The sequence below is a fragment of the Ammodytes marinus genome (genome assembly GCF_949987685.1).
Source record: "Ammodytes marinus genome assembly, chromosome: 19".
Classification (NCBI taxonomy): domain Eukaryota; kingdom Metazoa; phylum Chordata; class Actinopteri; order Uranoscopiformes; family Ammodytidae; genus Ammodytes; species Ammodytes marinus.
Window position 1 is genome coordinate 12,463,538 of NC_137223.1, and position 19,532 is coordinate 12,483,069.

General features: G+C 40.6%; 1 protein-coding gene across 1 annotated transcript; it reads left to right on the forward strand.

Moving 5' to 3' along the window:
- Window positions 1–6,870: 6,870 nt before the first annotated feature.
- On the forward strand, window positions 6,871–19,043 carry tfap2b (transcription factor AP-2 beta; the record flags this gene model as incomplete). Its single annotated transcript, XM_080048057.1, has 7 exons — window positions 6,871–6,918; window positions 9,013–9,465; window positions 11,021–11,075; window positions 12,217–12,439; window positions 12,811–12,929; window positions 14,029–14,170; window positions 18,773–19,043. 7 exons carry the CDS (start codon window positions 6,871–6,873, stop codon window positions 19,041–19,043), a joined length of 1,311 nt encoding a protein of 436 aa, XP_079904183.1.
- Between the last annotated feature and the right edge of the window lie 489 nt (window positions 19,044–19,532).

The window sequence follows — 19,532 nt, forward strand, 5'->3', positions numbered from 1 at the left end:
GATTTTCCAAGACAAATTTTTTATATGAACAAGAAAATGGCGCCTGCCAAACATATACACACATCCTACTCCTCCCCATCACAACAGGGGGTTGACTGATATGTTTACAGTCAACTGTCTGTAATAATAATGACAGAAAGTCCAATATGACATGAGCTCAACATCTAGTGCACATATCGAGGTGCCCAAATGTTGACTGCGTGACAGCTACAGTGACATCATAAAATGACATTTGACACATTTCGTTCTTGCAGTTACGCGGCAACAGAATTTTATAATTTAATATTTGGCTTCCTTTTTTTCATAATTACATGGTTGAACCATTTTGTATTCTTAGTGGGAACTTCAATGATCTCATTGGCTAATATGGAAGAAGCAGCCTGATATATTATAATCAAACTTGTGTAATTTCAACCCACTGCTGTGTGCCAAGATGTAACGGAGTGATGTGCACGAGGCAAAGCAGATTTTTTATTTTTCATTTTTAAATTAGCTCTTTGATGGTTGCTGCATCTCACTGGAGGGTATACGAGCGGCAACAAACAAGCGTGAACATACATACTGCATACACCCACACGCTCACACACACACACACACACACACACACACACACACACACACACATATGCAAACACACCAATCACTCAGAGAAAGCAACTTTTTCCCACTTTTGTTTGTTGTTATTACTACACGTAATCCCTGCTGACCCCAGATCAGAATAATAAGCAGCTCAATCAAAATGAGCTTGGGATTTTTAATCGATTCATTCAATGCCTTTTTGCCAGAGTTTTTTTTATCTGTAAATTGACAAACAGACAAGAATGAATCACAAGTTTGACACCAGCAGCCAATGCATAATATGATGGGGCGGCCCTTGCATTATTCACACATTCTATTGATTGTGTTACAATACAGGCGATCTGTTATCACTACATTAAGCATAAGAGCGTGCTTTCAATTCAACACAATTCTCCCATGTAGCCTTCACCAATATTGTATGTATGCTCTTCAACATAATTCATTTCAATGCAGTGCAGACAATTGTACGTATAAAGTAAGGTGTAGCATCCACTATACACAGACTGAAACTAGAACATAGGTGTAGATTTGAATATTATTAAGTGGTCAATTCTTGTGATTTTGACTATCATGGCTTTTATGTAGATCTTAACTTTGGAGCCTAATGCTTTAACACTGTCTCATTCTCTAATCGATGTGTTGGTGAGATGTAAGGACCATCCCAAACCATGTCATTTTTTTTACCTTTATTTATACAGGTATATCCCATTGAGACGAAGACTCTTTTGCAAGGGAGACCTGTTTTCCTTTCCCACGTTATCATTCACACACACACATTCATACACTGATAGCAGGCTAACTATCGTCATTCACACAAGGCAATGTGGGTGAAGTGTCTTGCCCAAGGACACAACAACTGGCACACAGTTGGCAGGACGGCTCTACCAACTGAGCCACAGTCGCCCCCAATATGATAATGTGTTTTGAATGTGCAGAAAATTGTGGACAAAACAAGAGACTCAATATTTGAAAGCAAAACAGAATGCCCGAGAGCCTTGCTGCATTATGTTACATCTTATTTGTGTCACTTGGGACCTGAAGGTTGTTTTTTCCTTTAGAGAAATAAAGAAATGTCCACCATAAATTGATGAGGAAAAGGCACATAAATATATTGGTGCATACAAATGTACTGGAATTCAGGAAATGAAGTGATTGACTGTCAAAATGTAATGCAATGCATGCCATGAATGCTGCCATTTATACAAAGGAGATGTGACTTAAACACATCTGAGGTCTCGGAGGGACTTTAACTCCTGCTGACTGAGCCCCACAGTCACAGATAACAAACTGTGCTAACTTCTAAGCCCCATCTCTCCAGTGTCTCCCCTCTGAAGCTCCACAAACAAACACACACACACACACACACACACACACACACACACACACACACACACACACACACACACACACACACAAACACACACTCTCTGCTTAAACCTCTACATCCTCTGTCCTGATCCCATTCAGTCCCAGGAAGGTACAAGGCCTTTTCTTTCCTCAGCTGCTGTCCCGACTGTCCCCATCACTCTGTCAATGACCCCCCGACACACCGCAAACACACACACGCACACACACACACACACACACACACACACACACACACACACACACACACACACACACACACACACACACACACACACACAAACACGCGCGCACGCATGCACACACACGAAGAAGACAGGATCTCCCTGTTCTGTACTTAGTGCTTACGCATTTGTAAGATTCTGAGAGTGAATTGGATATGGAAGCTAGGGTTTATTTTATAATGCAGCATAATAAGAGATTGGTTGACATGTTAGTATGAATGCATTTCTCATCAATTCCATGCTACAAGCTTAGATTTAGTCTTTCTGTCTGTCCTATAAAAAGAAAACGCCAAATTGTGCAGATGGCTGCTGGTGACCTGCCAAAGGGAAACATTGGGGTTTTGGCTATTGAGATCTTTTGGCTTTTTACGGAGTGTATCTGTGAATGAGTGCAAGTGTTTAACCTGTAAGTGTTTAATGATAGGCCTTTTACACAGCAGACATGTTGACCTGTCACAGCAGGTAAACAGGTATTAATCACATTAACTATAACTCTCTTTGACTCAGTGTCACAGTAAGTCATGAGTCATGTTCATCTCTTTGTTTGTGGTGTTATAATGCGACCTAGTGGACAGAAGCTGAACTGCAGCTAGTCTGCATGATGCCAGCACATAATAATATATAATGTGACACCTTTTCAGAGTGGATAAGGTTGGGAAAGCCCCCATAAAGTCCTCATAAACATCCAGAAGTGAAACAATATTCTAAGGTGAATTAATGCAGTCTTATGCATTGCACTGAACTGTAGTAAGTTTATAGGACACCACAAGGCCAGCCAGATCCAAATAGTAAAAAATTTCAAAATATTTGAAAAAAATAAAAATTAACCCATTTTTACAACAACATTTTCTGATTTATTTTCCAGGCTTTTGAGAAATCATCCAATTCCAATGTTCAACAATAATCCAGTTTTTTTGCCTGGATATTTCTGTATAAATACATTTAAGAGAGAGAGAGAGAGTTAAAAGACGGGAGGATTAAGTTGTCCACAAGCAATCAACTTATCATTTAAAAAAAATCCAATTTAGTGTATTTGTGAGTCATTGACTCATGCTTTCAGTATAGGTGACTAATGGTTGACAGCTTTCCTCCACTGCCTCATATAACACAATAGTCTTAATTAAGAAGATCCAACAGAGATGTGATGCGTGTAAATATGTCATTGCATGAATGTCAACCAAGGCATTATGACAAAAGTAATATGAGATGTCTTATCACCCTTTGACCTTGAACAATTGTAAAAGCTGACACATACCAATCTTATTTTAAGACGTGCAACAAGCAGAGCAACTAAAAGGACGCCAGAACAGGGGGAATCCAATCTATTATCACTAAAATCCCAGTAAAAGTGCTTGTGCTGTGATGGTTGTTAACAAAAGACATGGAGCAGATAGAGCGGTATTATTAGTGTGCCATGTGTGTGTAATGTATGCTGATACATCGTGTGTCAATGCCCTGCAGGACAACAACCACAGCCATTGCCTCAAGACTTCCAGACTGTCAGGACATCTGTCATCGCTGACAGTCATATGCCAGTGTGTGTGTGTGTGTGTGTGTGTGTGTGTGTGTGTGTGTGTGTGTGTGTGTGTGTGTGTGTGTGTGTGTGTGTGTGTGTGTGTGTGTGTGTGTGTGTGTGTGTGTGTGTGTCTGTGTCTGTGTGTCTGTGTGTGTCTGTGTGTGATGGGTGATGGGTGAATCTTTGGCAGCGGGTCATTCCAGAGAACGTGGGAACAGCCGTGCTTCTTAAACATTCATGTCTGGTATCCTCAACGGCAGTTTATTTTTTATTTTTTTATTTTTTGCTTTCAACATCAAAGAAGCATATAACTGCGGCAACCGTGACAGAAAAAAACACACACATACAGGAGTGTATAGACACATATGCAGACAATATGACAGCATGCATAAGTGTATGAGAGCTTTACTTGGGTGTTATTCATTTGAATTTGATCCAGACCCCCAAACCTTATTTTAATGGCACAGTTTTTGAATTATTTTACAGATGGCTACAAAACCAAACTTAGATATCTCCTTATTTCCTGGCCTAAAGAATGCTCACACACACACACACACACACACACACACACACACACACACACACACACACACACACACACACACACACAGTAGCATATGTATTTTATCCAAAACAGACCTATTTTCTTTTTGTTAATAACATACTCTTTCAATTTTTACTTGTTGAAAGCAAAACCCACCGAATAACAATTTGCTAACAATTCAACACTTCATATCTGTAGGAATAAATTTAGGAAAACAAGATGAGTTTACCCTTTCAATAACTTTACTGAGGCCTTTTAAATGAGAAACTATAGAGGAAAGACGTGGGAATTATTTCACACAACTGACTGATTTGAAGGATGGCTGCATGTGTGCTTATGTAACACTAGGGGGAGCAGTATACAAACACTTGGACAAATGCTCACAGAGAAGAACAATGGGGTGATTACGCTCAATGCCTTAGCCATTAAATACTTATAGTACAGCGGATAGATTTAACTATGATTTGATTTAAAGTAGAATAAAAAATTACATAAAGTCTGTATCCCCAGTCCCTTTTCAAAGGTGTATTTTGTTTCTACAACTACTCATTTTGTTTGTGATGAATTTAATGTGATGCACTGATGGTAGTAAGATACTGTATTATTATTAATGTGAAAATCTATCTGGTAAAGGTGGGGCTCATTTTAACTGCTTTATATACTGCTCGGCAGCTTACGTCTGTTTGTATTATGTATTCATCTAAATATGCAAAGACACTTGTAGCAGAATATGTGAAATACATGTAGTTGAGTGAAGTACAATAGAGGTAAAATGTAGCATAAAACAAGTTTTCCAAAATTGTATTTCAGTACTTGAGTAAATGTGCTTTGTAACAATACATCACTGGAAGTAAGCCATTAAATACAACTGGACACTAACAATCATTTAAAAGAGATATCATCTTGTGCAGTTACCATCATTACCAAATATATATATATAAAAATGTGAATCAAACTTCAAAGTGTGTGATCCAGATAAGAACATGTATCTTTTTGATTATAGGTTTTGATTCCAGTAAAAAAAACTTTTGAACTATTTGGATAAACAGAGATTTAGATCATTTTTGATTTGTTCATAAATGTCACATATTATTATTTGATTATTGTAGTAATTTATCTGTATCAAATCACACCAACCTTATGATGAAATGTTCTGTGGTTACAAATCAACACATTTAGATGCTAAACTAAAGTTCAGTGTCACCACTGAGCATTGGCAACTGCATTGTGATTGTACAGCAATCTGTATTGGTCTATATAACACAACCAATGTGAGACACAACAATTAGCACTGCTACTACCACAGTTTGCCACGTGTTTGCGTCGAGTGGTTTTGATTGGATAAATTGTGATCCCACCAGCCTGTAGTCTTCTGCTTATTATGACAGTAAATTATTAATCCAACTGGATACAAGACTGTCTTGCTCTCAGTGAGGGGGTGCATACACAAATAATTTTACATCTGCAGGGCGCTGCGAGCTCCATTATTTTTATTATTTGGGCAATAAATGGAAAGGTTAACACACTTGCTATCACTAAACAAAGTAAGTCTTGTAGTCTGATTAGGTAGCAGTTTTGTACACTCCAAGTATTAATTGGCTTTGTAAAGGCCGCCTTATTTTTACAGTTCAAGCTAATTTACAGACAGTTGATAAATAACCAAAATATTTGAATTAATAATCCGAGTGAAAAATTACTTTCAGAGGGCAAAAGAGGTCACTGAATTGTTTCATTAGTATAGAAATTATGTGAAATATGCTACAATCTTCACAGTCATTCAATCTTACTGACCATGGTAGATTTTAGACCAAAATGTTGGACGGTGCTCTCCAAGTTAGGGAAAATATTTGGAAGAATGCTTCACATTCTTCCCTAAAGATGAAAAGACTTGAAGAAGCTATATAGGCTATAGGCTCTTGGGAGGCAATATCTTTATTATTGTTTTGTTTTTATTAATACAGTTCAATTAAATGAAAGATATCAGACTTTATCATAATATAACGATTAAGTTGTGGACTTGTTTATATTGTTAACCCTGGTGTTTCCACGGTCCAGTAACCTTTATCAAGTTAGAGACAGGCAGGCAGTCAATCTCTGACATTAAGAAATACTAGAAAAATAAAGAAAGAAAACTGGACTCTTTACAAACTAAAGCAAACAATAGCTTTAACTTGTCACTTAATGTACACATCTATTTGTTGTAGTGTTGCCTAGGTAGCAACTGTCAAAAGATAAACAACTTCATCCAATCATGTTGCCTTACACTACTTTTCTTTACTTTGTTCCAAAGAAAATTCAGACATTGTATGAAAGAATTGTTTGGAATGAGTGTCACCTTATTCACCCTTCACCAAAGCTGTTCGTGTTATATTCTTTTGCATGGCTGTGCTTTCATATTGGAAATGCATGATACATTTATTCTTTGTTTACGCTTCCTCATGCTGCCTGCTGCTAACAAACCCACCACAGCTCTTCTTCACAGTGGAGTCTTCACAGGGGTTCCCCATTCACAAAGCCTGCCTGCCTTTACAGAGGGCGGAGAGAGAGAGGGAGAGAGAGAGAGAGAGCGAGAGAGAGAGAGAGATGAGTCCTCCCTTCCTCACTTGGCTGCATTCGGTTTACCGACACCGGAGAAAGCGACCATGTTGTGGAAACTAGTTGAGAATGTCAAGTATGAAGATATTTACGAGGTAACGTTACCGTCCATCTGTGTGTGTTTGTGTGTTTGTGTGTGTCTCGAGGAAACTGGCTTATTAGACACGCGTTTAGGGGGATGATGAAGTGTTAGACATTCTGAAGTGTTTTTTTTGTTTGTTTTTTGTTGCAGGAGGCTTCCAGGCCTGTTAGGTTATTTTGTGATGTGGTGACAGAATATGAATTAGGAGAAATGTCACTACACAGTCGGTCAGACAGAAATATGGCTCATTAGTGCTTTTTTATGACATCTTTGTGGCTATGGTTCAAGTATATTCACATTTGGGTAAAATGCAAAAAAAATTCAAGAAGATAATTGTATTTCAATTGAAATTGAATTTTCGAATTGAAGATATGTTTTAATTATGGGACTAACCGCTTTTAGAGCCATGTTTAAAATTCTAATTTTGCAAAATATAAATGCAATGAGCAAGTGATGCTTCGAAAATATGTTGTTTCCTACAACAAGTTAATTGTTGGTATTAGATGTTAAATTACAGCTGAAGAAGAAGAACGGAGAAACGCTGGGTAATGTAATGGTGTGTCAGAATGAAGTATGTAAAGGATTTGGCTTTGATCCCAGAACAATATTTTTTACAAAACGGGCGAGAGGGAAAGGGGAGAAAAATACCATCGCGCGCGCGGGGGTTGAAATGTGTCTCCGACTCTCGCTCAATGGGCTCCAGCTCAATGGCCCCTCGGCTCAGCCCGCTGGGAAAGCCCTTGTCTCGTGCCGCACATGGCTTTTCTCCCACGGTGCGAGACAAGAGGGAGGCGATAATGTTGTTAAACAACTCACACAAGAGGGCAATGAGTGAGCAACATAAAGTGTAATCGCTTCTTTTGGCTCGTCACACCATTCACACGAGCCGCTCTCGCGCCCTGTGTGTTTTCAGACGTCTGATAAAAAAGGGGCAGCTGCTACACAACATGAGCCATATTTTATTCTCTTGAAGAGTCATGTTGGCAGGCTGAAGTTAAAGTCAAAAATCTTTGAGTGTGTTCGCAATTGTGGAGGTATTTTGTGTCTGTGCGTAAAAGTAAAGTGAACTTGACACTGTGGTTTCTACATTACCTTGTATTGGCACGAGGCTGGGTTCAAACAGCACCCTTGACCCTTGTGTTATCAGAATCATGGCTGACCCAGTACGCCTTACTGCACCCTGAATTTATGTTGCTACCCACCCACCAACTTCACTTATATTGCTTTTAATAACGTCAACGCTTCTTAGCGCATCAACTGTTTGTACAAACGTGTCTCCCAAAGGCAGGGGAAGTGTGCCTTCTTGAGTGAGATATTGCGCTCAAGTGCATATTTCTATGATGGGTGAATTCCTCACGGGTTTGGCCACACTGTTCACTTTCTCCTCTTTTCTATCTCCTGCTGTTCGCGCGTCGTCTCGGCTCTCCACGGAATTTCAACACGTCACTCACGGTTGCGCGAGAGGCTTCACGCTCCATGTGTCACCAGTCGCCTGCCTTGCGCACATTAATATTCCTGTAAGTCTCAGTCATGAATAACAATTACAGCGACTAACCGGTGGGTAGAGGCGGGCGCTCGGTGCTCACACTCACTCAGAGCGGCGGCAGCTCCGGGCGAAGGAAGGTGCTGCGTGGGGCTCTAGACCTATAGGCCGTGTCTGCACATATAGCTACATAAAGCGTTTCTTTTACCTGGGATGAGTTTGGCCTAACACAGTGTTTAGGTTACCATCATTTCATTGTACAGTGAGCACGCTCGTGACACCAACAGAGGCTTTACAGATGTTAATTCATTCCTACTCCACCGCGGTGAGTTCTCTTCTCTCGCAATGTATTTCAGAATTCGTTTGCGCATAGTGAATTTATGTTATACTATAGATGTTTCGCCTTCAGATATTTCATATTAGCCTTTTAATATCGTTCCTCCAGGCTTTTATGTGTTTTTTCCTCAGTAGATTCAGTCAGTTGGGCTACTTTGGCTACATCACCGGAGGCAAACTACTCTAATAAATTCATCATGATCCTGGGCCTCCATATGGTTTCATTCAGTTTTAAAATGTGCTTCCAATTCTGCAGTGAGTTGATTTCCTTCTATTCTCCTGTTCAAGGACCGGCATGACGGCGTCTCGAGCCACAGCTCTCGCCTGTCCCAGCTGGGCTCGCACGCGGGACCCTACTCCAGCGCGCCGCCGCTGTCTCATGCGCCTTCGTCGGACTTCCAGCCTCCGTACTTTCCGCCACCGTACCAGCCGCTTGCTCACTACCAGAGCCAGGACCCGTACTCCCACGTCAGCGACCCGTACTCCCTGAACTCCCTGCATCAGAGCCAGCAGGGTGCATGGGGGTCACGGCAGCGGCAGGATATGTCCGGGGAGCGGATGGAGAGCTCCGGGTTGCTGCAGCCTCGGGCCTCGCTGCCTCAGCTATCCGGTCTGGACCCACGGCGGGACTACGGAGGCGTGCGGCGGCCCGACGTGCTACTTCACTCCGCCCATCCGGGACTGGAGGCCGGCATGGGGGACGCAATGCTGCACGGCCTGCATGGCATGGAGGATGTTCAGGTGAGTCAGAGGTCACGGCTCAGGGTCCCAGGATTAACGTGCATGTCACATTATAATCCTGTTGTCATTATGATGATTGTCTTTTGGTATTTGAAAGTTTGTCAAAGGATACTATATGATGGAAGGGTAACACTGAACACAATATAGGGAATATGGCATGTGCAATTCAATCACAATTTTTTAAAGGCTATTATCTATGTCTATTCTTAATTGGAGCAACTGTAACGAACTGGATTTCCCCCCGGGATCAATAAATTATTTCTGAATCTGATCTCAATAGCAGATTAAAAAATATTAATAATCACAAATTAATTTAATTCATATGGGTTACAGAAAAGGCAGTTTTTAACTAAAATTTACATTTACAAACCATTGATTGCATGGCAAAATATAAATATTGGGCATATTTGTCTAGATAAAAACAATTTTAAAATAATTCAATAAATGAAATTGTATTGGAAGAAAGGGATTGGTAATTGTTGACAGTTGTCTTCATTGTCTCCGCATGTTCCCCGTGCCTTCAGAGTTAAGGTCAGTGAACCCGGAGCAGCTCCCTCAGGGCTGGACTCTCTCGGCAGCTGTAGCCTGAACGCAAATGGCCCACAGCTAAACAAACTGTCTGCAAAGACAGGAGGCATCTCCTTTGATGAGAAGATGCTGGTGTGTGTGAAATAAAGGGGGGGCTTCAAGCTTAGGTGGATGGAGCTCAAATATTACTTATGTGAATTTAATTTCGTATACTGCAATGTTTATAAACTTTCATATTCAGAAAAATAGCCCTTTTGTGTGTTTTGATATATCCAATTTTGTGTACAAAAATAATATCTAAAAATATAAAGCTTATTGGGGTTTTTTGTTATTTTAATTTTTGATATTTTGCTAATACTTTTGTTTTCACTTAATTCATATAGACAGTTTAAAAAAAATCTGTAGTGTATAGCTGTATTGAAGGCATCGTTTTGCCAAGGTGCAAAGAAAGCCACCATGGCCTTGGTAAAATAGACTTAATACTGTGGTTTTCATCTTCCCCCTCGGGGCAAAACCATCACGAATTGTTTGCCAATGCACCTCCACAATAGAGTAATTTCTTCGTGGCTTTCAATATTTGTGTCACGCATTTATTAACCCCCATATTAATTTGTTTTGACAAATTCTTTGTTTTTCATCTTACACTGAGTGTGCAGCAGTGCTGACAACATCACGTCTATTTAACAATGGATTTATCTCGCAGCATGATGAGTGAGATTAATGAACGAGCATTTACATTTGCGATAGTGGGCCATGCCATGATAGCGATGAATAAAATACGGGAAATAGTAGGCTATAAATTGGATTTGTTGTTGTGGAAACAAATTACGAAATGTAAGTATATTTTCTCCTGCTGTCAGAGACCTGGTATAGGCTACATGTATTATGTGTGTGTGAGATTTAATTAAAATTAAGTTCCACATTCTCTTTTAGTGGGTTATTACGGTACGGATCTCCTCGTATAGAGCAGACTGAAATCTATAAAAATGTACTGTATAATAATCTAATCATGTCTTGGTTCTGACAGACCATTGAAGACACCAACGGAATGAACATCCTGGATCAATCGGTAATTAAGAAAGGTAAGAACACACACACATACACACACACCTGTCTGCTTCCTAAAAATGTCACTATATGATAAACATGTCTAGATTTAACACAAATAACTAATAAATATGAATAATATATTATAGGCTACTAGGCCTATGCAATAATTTCATACATAAATATCGTTTTCTAGATTGTTAATATATGCTAGTAAAGGGGTAAATAAATGGAGTTGCCACCTTATATTTGTGTTTCTTTACTCCCGTTTCGTCATATAATGTATTTCCTTCGGTGTGCTATGAATTATGATGATTTATGCCATGTAGAGCTAGCCTACAGTCTCGCTCATAAAAAAATACCAGGCGTATATTATGTATTATGGTGTTAAAGGTCGATCCCTGGACCATACAGCCAGATCTTCTTGTTTTTTTCGGGGTTCTATCCAGGACGAGTATTTTTTAAAGTGTGGGTTAACGATGGCGGTATATTGACTGGCAGGCAGTGTGTCGCTGACAGGCCGCCGCAGATCTTATGATGTGCGCTGATTTAGTTACGGGACATTGAGTGACTGAGCTCCCCGCGGGGCATTTAAGCCGCTGATGTAATAAATGGCACCGCTCACGAAGAGATCTCGTGAGCTCGTTTAGAGCTAATCTGCGGTATTATCCCCCGTGGAGCCATCAAAAAAAAAAACTCGCACTGACTGGCCCCTGCTATACGCACCATGCACGAGGGCTCGCTGGATAGCTGGATGGCTGGGTGGCTAAATGGCTGGCTGCTTCTTTAAGGCCATTAGCGCGCGAGCATTATAGAGAAGGAGCATCCAGTCAGCGCCGCTGGTGGGAGTTAAACCGGCCGTGGAGGAGAGACGGGGAGGTGGTTAATGTGATTTTGGGGAGCGCGAGCCAATCAACGATCGATAATATTGTAATGAGAATGTCGCGCGACATTAAATAACAGCAAATTGCCCGGCGCGTGGGCCGCGTCATTAAGCGCGGGGCCGCCCTCTGAGAGCGCACGAGCTCTCATACACCACCGAACAAAGTTTGACAGAAGGAATAAAGAGAGGAGATATAAAAATATGTTTTAAACTTCTGGATGCAGTCGTTTGTATGCTATCTTTTTAAGTAGCCTATGAGAAACACTCATAATGTCTAACCTTCCTCTTCTCAGTTCCCATGCCACACAAGCACATGCACGGCTCGTTGATGTTGGGGAAGGACGGCCTGATGGGTGGAGTGACCGTCAACATAAACGAGGTGTTCTGCTCGGTACCGGGCCGCCTGTCGCTGCTCAGCTCCACCTCCAAGTACAAAGTGACCGTAGGGGAGGTGCAGAGGAGGCTGTCCCCGCCAGAGTGCCTCAACGCCTCACTACTGGGGGGCGTGTTGAGAAGGTATAATGCATGTTGACGCAGACGCAGGCGCTTGAATAACTGTGTGGAAGTGCACAAAGCTCGTGGCTCCTCGTTAAGTATGCAGAAGGGCCATTCGTTAATTAAACCCTGGGCTGTATGAAAAAAGGGCCTATCTGTGTCGGAGCCATTTACCACCCAGATTCTACTTAACATTAGCAAAGTCTCTGGGGACAAACTGCAGCACTGGCTGCCTGTTATTAAAGTGTCTACACAACGAAGTGAATATTGGTCAAGCATTAAATAACATTCTGTGAGAGGGTTTTTAACTACTCTTTTAAATGTTTCTAAATGTGCGTTATGTAGACATTTTAATGTGCTATTTTTTAAAACACATTTCTTTGTTTCCATAGAGCAAAGTCCAAAAATGGAGGCAAATGTCTGAGAGAGAAGCTGGAGAAGATTGGGATGAATTTACCTGCTGGAAGACGCAAAGCTGCTAACGTCACATTACTAACGTCTCTTGTAGAAGGTGATTTATTGAACGTTAACTGAGATATTTGGGATAGGGTATTTCTAAAAATAAAAATAAAAATACAAATGTATTTGCATCTTAGATTCCCTGTGACAATCATTTAATGAACAAGGTGTAGCGATCATGTGCTTCAGTTTCAACGCCACCCAAAATCATTCTCGGCCAAAATATAGGACTGTAAAGGTCGTGACCTTACAGGCTAGACAAATGACAACGCCCCTGGGTTTAGGATGCAAGAATAATAAGATTCAATGTTGAGTTATTACGGAGAGCAGATTTGGGATTACCTCAAATAATAAATAAATACATTTAAGGCTACAGTTCTAACCAACATTTGGTTATATGTTGTGTAGCCAATAGGCCTCGTTCTTACAAGCCTATGTACTTATTATTCCCCACAAACATGGTCATCTGCTTATTTGAATTAAGGCAACATTATCCTGCAACCAGATGGTATATAATGAGATTTTTTGTTTCTTTTACTTGGGAATGTAGTTTAAGGAATCCACTTCTGATTGCTAATCGAATCGAATCAGAAAGTCACGTTGTTCTAAGAGAACAGCTGATCTGACATCATGGAGTCTCTCTCTCTTCTTTTTCTTTCTTACCTGATTGGTAGTCTAAATGTTAAAGTTAAATGAACTTGCATAGCATAATAATAATAATAATAATAATAATAATAATAATAATAATAATAATAATAATAATAATAATAATAATAATAATAATAATAATAATAATAATAATAATAATATCTTGTTTTTTTTCAGAAAACCGCGAAAATAAGATATTGGCACCTATCTTAACTGTTCAACAACAGTAAGAATTATTATTGTTTGTGCGTCAGCTGAGGGAACGACAGCGGAGCGAAATTCGTGCGTAAAAATGAAAACGTCTCCTTTTTAACAAATTGTCACATCCTGAGACAAACAGTATTTGTGATCTCAGATTAAGTAGCCAAACGATTAATAAAAACTGAACAAAAACACGTGAGTGCAATAGAGATTAGGAAATTGGGGAGTTTAATATTCGGCAAAAATATCCGTAACGGCGTCACATATTTACATTCTGTTATTCTGGCCCCCCATCGTCGCAGGTGAAGCGGTGCACTTGGCCCGGGATTTCGGTTACATCTGTGAGACGGAATTCCCCACCAAAGCCGTGAGCGAGTACCTCAACCGGCAGCACGCGGACCCCAACGACCTGCACACGCGGAAAAACATGCTGCTGGCGACAAAGTGAGTTCGATGGAGCGTTTTATTACATCCCCTCTGTCCCCTCACAGTCTTTATATGATGTTTTCTGCCATAGAATATATGATACGCCTTTATACAGGGAGATAGCGGTGGTAATGAGATTATATAGACTACAGTGAAAAGCTATTGTTCTTGAATAATTTTAAATCAGAAATGTGTGTTTTTGGGAGCATTCGACAAGAGCAACATGGGAAAAAATAAGGACTACAAAGGCCAGGGTCTTGATTCACATACAATACTTTCTGTCCACTAACACAGAGGTATGAAAAAGCAAAGTGTTTAGAAAATAAAACCAAGCAAAGTATGATAGGCCTAGTTAATGTTTTTCTTCAATAAGCAATAATAAGCTATTAAAAAAGTCTGGTCTCCAGATATTTCAAACTGTTATAATACAGCATGTGTATTTCTATTGAAATGTCCCAAAGATCAAAAACAGTCACTCATAAGACACGATTTACAGTGCCAGGGTGCCATTTGGAAAGGTTACTGTTGTTGGTGATTTGAATTACATAAGTGTTAGACATACAGGGTGAAAAATAGGACAATCTACTTCTGCAAAGTAAGTACATTTCTGATAAATGAGTTTATTGTGAAATTAAACTCTCATTTTCCTAGGGGCCCCTCTTCAAAACCCGTGAGGGTGCAAACCTCTCCTGTCCTCTGCTCTTTATACTTTCTATCCCATACCATTCTGTCACAGTGAACATGGCATTGACATTTTAAATGGAGAGAAGGGTTTTGTTAATGAAACGCATCGAACTTGGTATGGATCTAACCTGTGATGTAATGGCTGATTGCAAAATTGCCACACTGATGAATTAGGGCAGTTCAATTCCATCTAACCGTCTAAAGGAATGAGCAGAAATCCGCATTAAAGCCAAGAATCCTATAGTTTAATAGAAAAGTAGCAAGGCAATAATCGTCACCTTTAAATTGTAATATCAATTATTTATTTCAAGACAATATTTGAGAGCCACGCAATGCAACCTCATCGCTTTGCATGTAACTTAGTATCCTTACAAGCGCTTCATTTCACAGAATAACCTTTAGCTCAAGTGTAATTTATATGATGTTGTACACTTGAATGTGGCCTATACAGCTCATAGATATTATAAAATACGAGCTCTTTAGGTTGCCAGTGTATGTTTGGCCTCTGCCACTGGTCTTAGAGGCAATCCATTTAACTGGTTCTTCTCGTAAAGTTACTTCTATTAATCCATTTGTTACGGCTGTTTAACTGTGGGATTGAATCAAGGATCCTCTGATTACTTTCAGCCGGCGAGCATGATTTAGAAACCAGGGTATCAGAGATGACGTCGACTTACATATGGACTTTATGCATATTACTTTGGATTTCACCTATTCTTACAACAACCAAAATAGCCTTTTCCAAATGAATGTTTGGTCCTATTCTATGTGCATTTGTCACCCTCAAATGTGGGTTAGGAAGACCAAAAGGTTGCAAGCAGAGCTTTAAACTATATCTATGAGAGATCCCTTCAGGAAGCTTGTATTTTTAGCTTTCATAAATAGTGTCTGCTGGCCTGTACTGCATAAACTTAGCCATCTGCCTGTGTGTGTGTGTGTGTGTGTGTGTGTGTGTGTGTGTGTGTGTGTGTGTGTGTGTGTGTGTGTGTGTGTGTGTGTGTGTGTGTGTGTGTGTGTGTGTGTGTGTGCGTGCGTGCGTGTGCGTGCATGTGTGCGTGTATCTACACCACACTCAGTATGTATGGTGTGTTTCAGTGGTGGATGTTTGGTGCTCGGATTCAAACCTGTTCCAATACTGTGTGTCAGTGCTGCCTGTTAGAAATTCATTATTTAGCAGTGAAGTGTTTCAAGTCGTCAGAAAACAACAGCGAGGGCCTTGAGTGTAGCCCGGGGTGGCGGCTTCTCTCCTCTCTACTCCCCTAACCCCAGCTGGGCTCGGCCCGCACAGCCTGTCACTCATTTGCCGGAGCTCTGCCCCTAGGCCGCTGACAGGCAGGGTGTGTGTGTGTGTGTGTGTGTGTGTGTGTTTGTGTGTGTGTGTGTGTGTGTGTGTGTGTGTGTGTGTGTGTGTGTGTGTGTGTGTGTGTGTGTGTGTGTGTGTGTGTGTGTGTGTGTGTGTGTGTGTGTGTGTGTGTGTGTGTGTGTGTGTGTGTGTGTGTGTGTGTGTGTGTGTGTGTGTGTGTGTGTGTGAGGGTGCAAGTACAAATCTGAGAGAGTGGAAAATAGGTCTCTCGAATATATAAATGTGGGCCTAAAACCACATTATTCACAAGGTGAATGTTTCACATTCAATGTTGAGTGATGAAGGAATAATCCTTTGACTGCCACTTGTCAAACATTTACAGATAGAGATTTGATCTTAGTGTGGTAAAGGCCTTAAACCATATTTCTGTGTCTGACATTAGTTTTACCTAATTTTCCATATGACATAAAGGGCTAGTGTTTGGTACAACGTTCAATTATGTGCTCTTGGCATTAGCCTTTTATTTCTGGGTGCATTTTGCTGTTAATTCATAGTCGTAAAGTATTTCTGATTCTGATTCTTCAAGATAATTTTTTGATAAATGGTATGACATCATATTGAGTTGGTGTTTAGGGTTGAGATGGTGTCCAATGGAGTCTGAAAATTTCACTTATCAAGCACGTTTTAGAGTTGGGTCTTTAGAATTTAAAGAAAGGCCTTTAAGATTTGAAATACCTTTTACTAAATATATAAATAAATCATTGATGATAAATAGAGGGGTATACACTCATCCACAGAATCACAGATAATCACTTCATAATACCAGAATACAAATTTAGCAGAAATCCATGTTTTATTTAGGAAATCCTCAATAGGAAAACTCTTACTCTATTGATGCTAGTACTCTGTCCAGCAGCCGATTGCATCAAGATCATGCTTTTTCTCTGGGAAGCACAAGGAATCACAAAATGAAACAGACGTAAACAGATTTAAAGTTTAAAGTGTGTCTGAACATGATTGAAAAAGGGGTTAAAAAGGGAAGAAGCAAGAGTAAAATGTTCCTTTCGACAGACTTGTATGCCCTCTAGTAAAATCCTTCCCTTGTTCTCATGTTAATATCCTGACATTGCACACAACATCTAGGAGGGGGAGTATTTGCACCATCGGACACGATCTGCACCAAGCTTTTGCTGTAGTTATTCAGTAGGTAGGTGTGGTTACGCTGTCTTCATGAGCTACTGAACCACCTGCAAGAATTTCATTGCTCTGGGTTTCAGAGTTTGTCCTATTGTGGTCCCATTTGAACAAGAATACTGATAGGTTAAGCACTGCTTTCACCACATGATCCACTAAACTATAGCAGAAAGACTTGAACAGAGTTAGTCCAGTTTGGTTTGTTTCTTATGGTTTAGCATTCACACTACATCATTTATTTTGCGATTATTTAATAAAATATTTCACTGCGACATTATTATTACTTTAATTGTTCTTGTGTTTGAAAGTGCTTCTTCTACCTGAGTCCAGCTTAAGCACCATACGATCCGTGATATTGTGAGATTGTGTTTCACTGATTGTGTACAGTGTGAGCTAGCTTCCTCTTTCCTCTTATGCTGCAAAATACCCTCAGTGTCATCCCTCGACACAGTTTCACCCCAGTAAAATAAAGGCGGTTGGTAATTTCTGTGCATTTCCTGAGGTGTTCAGGCAGGAGCTTCACATACTGTAAAGTTTTTTGCTGACACTGTAGTATTGATAGATATTTTAGTACTAATTGGCTTCTGGCCACGGAATCTGCAATTTGGTCATTTATATATTACCTCTGGATAATTAAACGCAATGTTTTCATCGTATTACACACAGGAATTGTGTAGGAGATAAGCAACGGTGTAAAGCAGCCAGTGATGTAACAACAGCCAATAGCGTAATTACTGGCAATAACGTAATATTGATCAGTTTTTAATGTCATAAAAGCTGATAAAGTTTAATGAGTTACTAGCCTAGATTGTTGGCTGGGTTTAAAGCAATCCTTTAAAAATTGAACTGGAGCCGATAGTGCAATAATCGCTGCTTAAAGACCTGACCACACAAACACCCTACTCTATTGTGGGCAAAACATTATTATGTTATTCGTTCAGAAATGTAATTACATTATTTGCAAGTTCCAACATTATCTGCTCTAATTACATAAAAAATCAAAAAATCATGATGTCTTTGGCCAATAAAGGTGTATTCAGCGATTCTGGAAAAGCTTGTTGTCAAAGTAATTTTTGTGAAAAGTAAATTTCTCCTCACTATCCGCTACTTTTCCATACTGTGTGTGTAAAAGAAATCCAGTGTTCATTCACATCCTGGGCTCTGTAAACAAGCATGTTGCTAGCTACAGTGGGCCCACTTTGTTTACGTACCAGTTAACAGAGCCTAGACTGTGTATTAACACCAGATCAGCGCGCACATCGGATCGTGACAACAAGTTTTCTCCAGAATCGCTGACTCATCCTTTAAACCTTATAACATCATTGGCTGCTACAAGTGGTATCAACCTATGGGGGGGGGGGGGGGGGGGAAACTAAACTAAATCATAATACAAAGTCTCTTCCTGACACCCTATATTTGTCTCTCTTCTGCCCTTGCAGACAGCTGTGTAAGGAGTTCACAGACATGCTGGCCCAGGACAGGACTCCTTTGGGGAACTCGCGGCCCAGCCCCATCCTGGAGCCAGGCATCCAGAGCTGCCTCTCTCACTTCTCCTTCATCACACACGGCTTTGGCTCGCCCGCCCTCTGCGCCGCGCTCACCACCCTGCAGAACTACCTCAACGAGGCCCTCAAAGGACTGGACAAGATGTTCCTCAACAACCCAAACAACAACAAGGCCGGAGATAAAGAGGAGAAGCAGAGGAAATGAAGATAAAGGGGGAACGATTGCGGAAAGAGAGAGAGCCGAATGGGAGGCAGACACACAGACAGACAGAGGCGTTACTACACCGTTAAAATTCTAGCTTTACACCACTGCCACTGACCTGCCATACACACACACAAGAGGAAGGCTTGGAAGAGAGAGAAAAAGGCCAGAGGAAGAGACACCCGTTGGCCAGTGTCAAGAGAGCACAGAGGGATTTTTCATCTGTGTTACGTTATTTTCATTCCCCCGAGGACATGGTGGTTACTGTGTGTTACATCCATTTTGCCCCCCCACCCCCCGCCTGCGTGCAACCTGTGAGGACTGAGATGCTGTGAGATGCTGTGAGATGCAGCCAACAAACAACATTGTATGTGTGTGTGTGTGTATGTGTGTGTGTGTGTGTGTGTGTGTGTGTGTGTGTGTGTGTCCGGTGTGTGCGCGTGCGCATCTGTGTGTGTTTGTCCTCACACACACAAAAAGCATTGTGGGTAT